Source organism: Anopheles stephensi, chromosome 3 (assembly GCF_013141755.1).
Source record: "Anopheles stephensi strain Indian chromosome 3, UCI_ANSTEP_V1.0, whole genome shotgun sequence".
NCBI lineage: Eukaryota > Metazoa > Arthropoda > Insecta > Diptera > Culicidae > Anopheles > Anopheles stephensi.
In genome coordinates this window covers 55,611,376-55,618,628 of record NC_050203.1, presented here as the reverse complement: position 1 = coordinate 55,618,628, position 7,253 = coordinate 55,611,376, and the positions used below count along the sequence as shown (strand labels likewise).

The 7,253-nt window shown below is 46.0% G+C and overlaps 1 protein-coding gene across 1 annotated transcript; it reads left to right on the top strand.

Moving 5' to 3' along the window:
* The first annotated feature begins 3,042 nt into the window (after positions 1–3,042).
* On the top strand, positions 3,043–5,497 carry LOC118513435 (importin subunit alpha). The gene is made up of 3 exons (XM_036059172.1): positions 3,043–3,406; positions 3,491–4,900; positions 4,970–5,497. The coding sequence occupies exons 1-3, from the start codon at positions 3,341–3,343 to the stop codon at positions 5,060–5,062; spliced, it is 1,569 nt and encodes a 522-aa protein (XP_035915065.1). The 5' UTR covers positions 3,043–3,340; the 3' UTR covers positions 5,063–5,497.
* The last annotated feature ends 1,756 nt before the right edge of the window (positions 5,498–7,253 follow it).

Below are 7,253 nucleotides of genomic sequence, written 5' to 3'. Positions count from 1 at the left end.
GTCCTTGAAGACGTGCACTGCACCAACGCACGTCCACTGCAGCATGCCCCAGCATCAGGCGTCATCGGTGCCAGCAGCCACCCTGAGACATACGGTCGGGATTGAAGCATCTACGAAATGGAAAATATGAACTGGGGGAATGCAAAAATGCACCGATTGCCATTGCTGCCCTCCTTGATAAATAAGTTATCATTTGTATGCGGGGATGATTTTTATTGCATTATTGGTCGGATCCGTCCCGTGCAAATGAAACGGTAGCAAATAATGAACGAATGCGAACGATGTGCGCCCGTTGACGGGATCATACGTTCGACTCACCTTACCTCATCGGTAAAGGACGGCCACGTGTCCTTCAAGCGTTCCGAGGTCTGGTGATAGTGGCGAGGCGAGTGTGAGGTTGATATTTGCTTTACGTTCGGTTCGGTGCAGGAGATTATCCATCACTTCGATTCGTGTGGCTTTGGTTGGGTTATAAAAATAGACGCGTAAGGTAAATAAACAGCTGAATCGAATGTTTAATAAACGGAAATAGAATTTCATTAGAAGTGTACCACCGCCGTCCATGGGTGCGGAGAGTTCTCCCAGGAGTGAAGAGGCGAGGGCTAGTTTATTTTTGCTTGATAAGATTTGAGTAAAATCGTTAATGGTTGAAACGGTCACTCGGGATGTTTCATTTCCATTTCAATGGTTAAATTCATGCTTATTTTGCACTGTTGGCGTTGGCCAAGAGTACGGATTTATGCTTACCGACAATAGCAATTAGCGGTACGATAAGTGCAGTGAAATGGTATGAAAAATGCTGCCGGGAAGGAAGATACCCTCGCCAGTTTTGCTTATCCACTATGTAATGCTGCGCTTTTATTGCATTAATTCGTAAGTTTTGTGTAAATTGGTTCTACCAAAGCTCGTTGCGTGGTTGGGCGATTTCGTTAAGGCAAAGTCGTAGGAGCACCTAGCGGTGGACCGGTAGAAATGAGAAAGAAGTACCGAAACTTGGTCCCGGCAATGCAGTCCGCGGGAAAGAATGGTGCCGGTTTACATAAAGAAAAGTTTTGCATATAATTTATCGCCGAGCAAAACATCTTGCGGTGATGGAAAATGGGAGCGTTTTGTTGCCTCTTGCCTAGAAGTGGACGGAAAAGTGCATTAATTTGTTTCTATGTTAGATGCTACTGTATGTGTGTTCAAGATTATTCAAGTTTCTATGTGATTAAAATTCTATTCTTTAATTTTAGAAACTAAAATAAAATTTAAAAAAACCCAAAATAAAATTTCCTGTAACGCTTCATAACGCTAATGCGCGCACCCGCTTGCGAGTGCGTTCCCGGTCTCTATTCGGTGAAACTTCAACAACAAACAGTCGTTTCGGTGTTGTTTTGATTTACTAAAATGAATATCGTTGAATCGTATTTGCCTAATTACAATACTAAATTAGCATCAAATCAAATATACCCCTTCCGACCTCCCTCCTCAGGTTTCTGCTCATTTAGATTACGAGAAGAGCCTTTTTGTGTTGCACGGCACAACTTTCGAAAAATCGGCCTCAACCGTCCATTCGAAACTAGTGGGAGGTGCACTGGTGTGAATAATGAATGCGATTAAACATTTCACACCAAACAACAACAGCCCACGCGGGTATCCATTGCAAATGCCGGGGCAGCTTGTTGTTCGTCGCAGTGCCAGTGTTGTATGTACAAATTGCCAAACATTCGTTGTACGTGGGACGCTTTGAAATGGGCAGGGTTTGAATAAAATCGATACTTTGTTTCCATCGTTGTAGTGAGTGCTTCTGTTTGTCCTGCAACAGTCCACTATGCAGTGAAAGGATTTATGGTAAGGCTTTTAAGATTATTTTTACGGTTGTATTAAGTTACGAAAATGGTCGTTGATTTGATATTACAATTCAAGAGCATTTAGCTGCATCAATGTTTAGTGTTTGCTTAGTTGTAATTTTGAATCTTAAAAAACATTTTAAAAAAACCTTTTGAGAATACCAGGACGAATATTTAAATTTACATAGCTTGCCTTCCATTGTAGGCCTTTCCTCGCATGGCATGCTGTTGATAGTAATGCAAAGTCAACAGTGCCCAAACTTTTGGCCATACGGTAGACGAACCACGCCAGCCAGCCTATAAACGGATGTGTGGCCGTAATCTGAGTCCGTGGCTCTCCCTCGCCGGAGTCCCGAACGAGCATAAAGAGAATTTTTCTTTTCACATTTACTTTTATTTGATGTTTCCCTACTGCATTATGTATCCATTTCCATGTTACGCCCGATACTGCCGGTCCACCCCAGAGTCCCAGTGCGGTGCGCGCGCTTCCCTTACGTTGGACAAGGTCGGATGGTTCAGCAGATTTGCTATGTTGCTCCGTACCATGTGCGCTTAGTCCGACTGAAGTTGAGCGGAATGTTTGTTTTACGTTTCACGTACAAGCTGTATAATGAGAGAGGATGGACGCTTTTTTTTGTATGTTTGTATGTTATCTTATTAGTCTCAAATCGGTGGTGCACACATGCAGAGTATTTTATCGGCATAGAATGGTTTGAAAGGGGTAGGTTATTGGCGGTTCTTGATGAATGCAATTAAAATGTACTGAAATTCAGCGACCATGAATTCCATCTGGTAAACAATTGATGTTTGGAATGTGCTGAAGAGAAAATCAATGCGAGTTAAACCGTAAAAAATCAAATAATGTTTAGTTGAATCGTAATCGCATGCAAAATTTGTGATATTTAAGCTGAAATTTTTTGAGTGAAATAAAAAAAATAAATAAAAATTGTTTTCCTGAGAGAAACTAGGGGAATTTTTCTATAGATATGCATAGATATGCAAAATAATTGAATTATTCATGCCATTTTTCAACATTTAAATTATAAAAACACAAATCAAACAAACCGTTGCAATAAAACTTCTAAACTCCCAAAATCACCATAAATCAAGCAGTGAAATATTTCACCTGAAGCCACTTCCACACCGTGTAGTCGCAGCTTGATCAAGCGCTAGCTGTCAAAAGTGCAGAGTGGGCCAACGATCATCTTTAAAGTTTAAAGTTGCAACGGCTTCAGATGTCAACGATCTCCCGCTCTATTCGGCTGCATTCCCCGGTCGCCATCGGAACAAGTGTTGCGGACGCATTACGACTGGCAAACGATTCTTGCTTATTTCGTTCCAAGTTTCTGGCGTGAGCTATTTGCTTTGTGAATTTGTGATATTTGTCGTGCGCATGTTGGTTGTTTAGTTAAACGAGCGATCGTAAAGCAAGGCCTGCGGTTCGGCATAGTAGAGTGTGAGGTTATCGCGATTTGTTCATAGCTGCTGGTACGGAAGCGCAATACAAAATGGATACGGAAAACGTCCCCAACAATCGCCTGGCCGCGTACAAACATGGCTCCAAATCGAACACGGTAAGGGAAAACGAATGGTGCCCTCCGGGGTGCTTCTTTCCTACTTCTAACCATTCTTCGTTGCTGGTTCTCCGTCTACCACAGGAACTTCGTCAGCGGCGCCACGAGGTAACAGTGGAACTGCGCAAGAACAAGAAGGAGGATCAACTGCTGAAACGACGCAACATTACCGAGGATGATGGCCCAACCTCACCGCTGCAGGAAAACAATTGTCAAAGCCCGGTGACGCTCAAGTTCGAGGAAATCATGCAGTACATCCGAAGCGGGCAGCCGGAAAAGGAGCTTGCCGCGGTGCAGGCAGCCCGCAAGATGTTGAGCCGGGAGAAGAATCCGCCGATTGATAAAATCATCGGACTGGGCATGGTGCCGGTATGCGTGAAGTATCTGTCCGCGTCCGACCGGCCGGCCCTTCAGTTCGAGGCGGCCTGGGCACTCACGAACATTGCATCCGGTACGTCCGAGCAGACCAAGGTCGTGATCGATGCGAACGCGATTCCACGCTTTATCGAGCTGCTCCGATCGCCATCCGTGACGGTAGCGGAACAGGCCGTGTGGGCGCTCGGTAACATTGCCGGTGATGGGTCGAAGGCGCGTGACATCGTGCTGGAGCACAACAGTGTCGATGCGATCATTGTACTGGTGAGCAATGGCAATACGCAGATCTCCTTCCTTCGCAACATCGTGTGGCTGATGTCGAACTTGTGCCGCAACAAAAATCCGGCCCCACCGTTCAACCGGATCGAGCCAATGATTCCGGTGCTGTCTGCGTTGCTGGATCACGAAGATGCGCAGGTTCTGTCCGATGCCTGCTGGGCACTGTCCTACGTCACCGATGATGATGTAGTGAAGCTAGATTCGGTCGTAGCGGCCGGTGCCGTGCCCAAGCTGGTCCGGCTGCTCGGAACAAACAATCCGGCCATCATCACACCGGCACTGCGCAGCGTCGGTAACATTGTGACGGGCAATGACACACAGACTGACGCGGTGATAGCGGCGAACGCACTGTCCCTGCTCACGAATCTGCTGCGCCACACAAAGAACACGATCGTGAAGGAGGCGGCCTGGACGGTGAGCAACATTACGGCCGGCAACCAGAGCCAGATCCAGCACGTGCTGGACTCGGGCATTTTTAACGTGCTGATCGACGTGCTGGCGAATGGCGACTTCAAATCGCAGAAAGAGGCTGCCTGGGCGGTCACCAACACTACGACGGGCGGCTCAACCGAGCAGATCATACAGCTGGTTGAGAAGTACCCGATCATGAAGCCGTACTGTGATCTGCTGGAGGCCAAGGATACGCGCACGGTGCGGGTGGTGCTGAGCGGGGTGGCCAACATCTTCCAGATCGCGGCCCAGATCGGTGGCATCGAGAATCTGTGCACACTGTTCGAGGAGATTGGCGCGCTGGACAAGCTGGAAACGTTGCAGAATCACGAGAACGAAGACATCTACCAGAAGGCGCTGCAGCTGATCGAGACGTACTTCTGCGATGCGGTAAGCATTACGACCTTATTCCCTATTTGGAGGTCAATTGATGAACCTTTTCGCCTTTTCACCCTGCAGGAAGACGTTAATCCTGAGTGTGCCCCGAAGGAAGTCAATGGAGCGCTGGAGTTCAACCCAACCACTCCACAGAACGGTGGGTTCTCCTTCTAAATGGCGCTGCTTGCTGCGCGTTTCCGCCCTTCCCCATCCAACCGCGGGTGGGCATAGTAATTTAAAACAAACAAAGCTTAACTCTAAAACAGGCCAACCGTGCCTCTCGTAGGGGAATATCGTTAAAACAGTTTTATTTTTATGTCTGTGAAAAATATTATCAAAATTCCATCGACTTGCCTAAAACTCGATCAGTGATCAACGCCGTCTTAGTGGTTTTTAGCTTACCATCTCCTTACCTGTTCCGCTGTTTGGCCACTGTGCATGTGGTCTGCTTCTGTCTGTTTCTCCATCGCTTTTATTAGCAAGGCGGTAGTTTTTTTTTAAATGTTATGTTCTAAATATGCAACCCTCTCCATCGTGTTTTACGCGGAACTGCTTTAAATACATTCACAAAACAAATATTGAAGCTAGCGAATAGCTCGCGGGGTTATATTGGATTATGTTGTTGTTTTGATTGAAGAAAGAACTAGTACATTATTGAAGTGTTGTGGATTCTTTTGATTAGATCGTTTGAAGTGTTCAAGGTTCTCAAGGATTAACGGGAGCGTGCTAGGTTCATGGTCTTGCAGTTCATCAGGGTTCCCACCTTAGGCAACCCACCTTAGGACGAATTGCTAGTTAAGCGATTGAATAAGTGCGGCTGGCAAGGCATGGCGCTTTTTTAACCGATACGCAACTCACTCAAAAGCATTTTTATTTAAAATACAACAAAACTTTAATTATGTTTACATTCAAATCAACTAGAAAATTATGTGAAGCAGAGCACAGAATGAATTTGCAATTGATTATTTATTAGATATTCTTTCCTTGGCGCTACAACCTCCAGGGTCTCGGCCTGCCACCAGCCTGTCATTTCTGGCTTTCTGTGACTTGATTTAACCCCTTGAGCCCTACGTACGGGGAGGCTGTCTGAATAGGATTTGAACCCTGGTCCTGCCGTGTGTAGACCGGCGCCGCTGTCGCCTTTGCCACCGGACCGCCCTCGATTTTTTTGACTTTGATATTTTAGTGTTTTTGATGGCAGTTGTTGTTGTTGATGGGAGTTGTCACGCTGAAGACACGTATCACTATCCATAGATCTACGGCTCACTTCACTCACAGGACCTTACATTTCGCTTCCAAAAGAATCCAAAAAGATTTGCTGACGGCGTCGTCGACCGTGCGCTGTGAAATTTCAAATATACTTTCCCTGCAGGTTTAAACTAATTACCGGTTTCAGCACCAGGAAATAGGCGGATGCCTCCAAAGGTCCTAGCAGGAAGGCTTGGCCTGTAATTTTAAATGAATGTGAGGCTTTCTGGTGGACGAGGCGATAGCTGCGCCGGACGTTAGAACCGGAGCTGAAATCTTATCCAGACCGCCCGCCTCCCTGTACGCAGCTACTGATTGAGGGGTGTATTCAGCTACTGGTTATATCAAGTCCAAGAAAGCCAGAAACGGAGACTATTAAAGGTTGTAGTGTAGTGCCAAGGAAGAAGACATTCGACGATTTGGTTCAGGACGGCGTTATGATAGTTACTTTGTAGCCCTTGTGACACCTTCGTGATCGGTTGATTCTCCGTCTTGCACACAGAGTGATAGGAAAAAGTCCAGCGATTTTGATTATCCTTGAAAAGTTTGTTTGTTGCAGAGGGATGTTTGGAGACACTCATATCAAGTTCCCTTTCACGAGCCTCGTCAGCAGCTAATTCTGAGAGACTGTTCATGTTCGGCGATAACGGCGCCGGTCTTCACACGGCAGGACGGGGGTTCAAATCCCAGCTTAGACACCTCCCCGAACGCAAGGCTGATTTCTTTGCTACGGGTAAAATCAAGCCACAGAAAGCCAGCAATGGCAGGCCAAGACATTTCAAGGTCGCAGTGCCAAGGAAGAAGAAGAAAATCATTGGTTAAAATTTGTGGACGGCTTCTGGAAAATATCCAGAATATTCTTCACCGAAGTTCTAACGCCAAGGTGCGGAACGACAAGGTCACCAGGCGCTCGGATTATCTCACCAGCCAGCCGGAGTATTTTATTATCCTTCAAGCTAGCTTAGTGAGCAGGTCTGATTCGATATTCTATTGTTTTCTTCAACTATAAGGGTTTTGTGAAAGCTTTAATTCGATAAGCACTTTGGCCATAGATAATGTAGTTATGAGTTGAGAAAATGTAAGCGACTCGTCTTCTATTTCATCACTTCCTTAAATG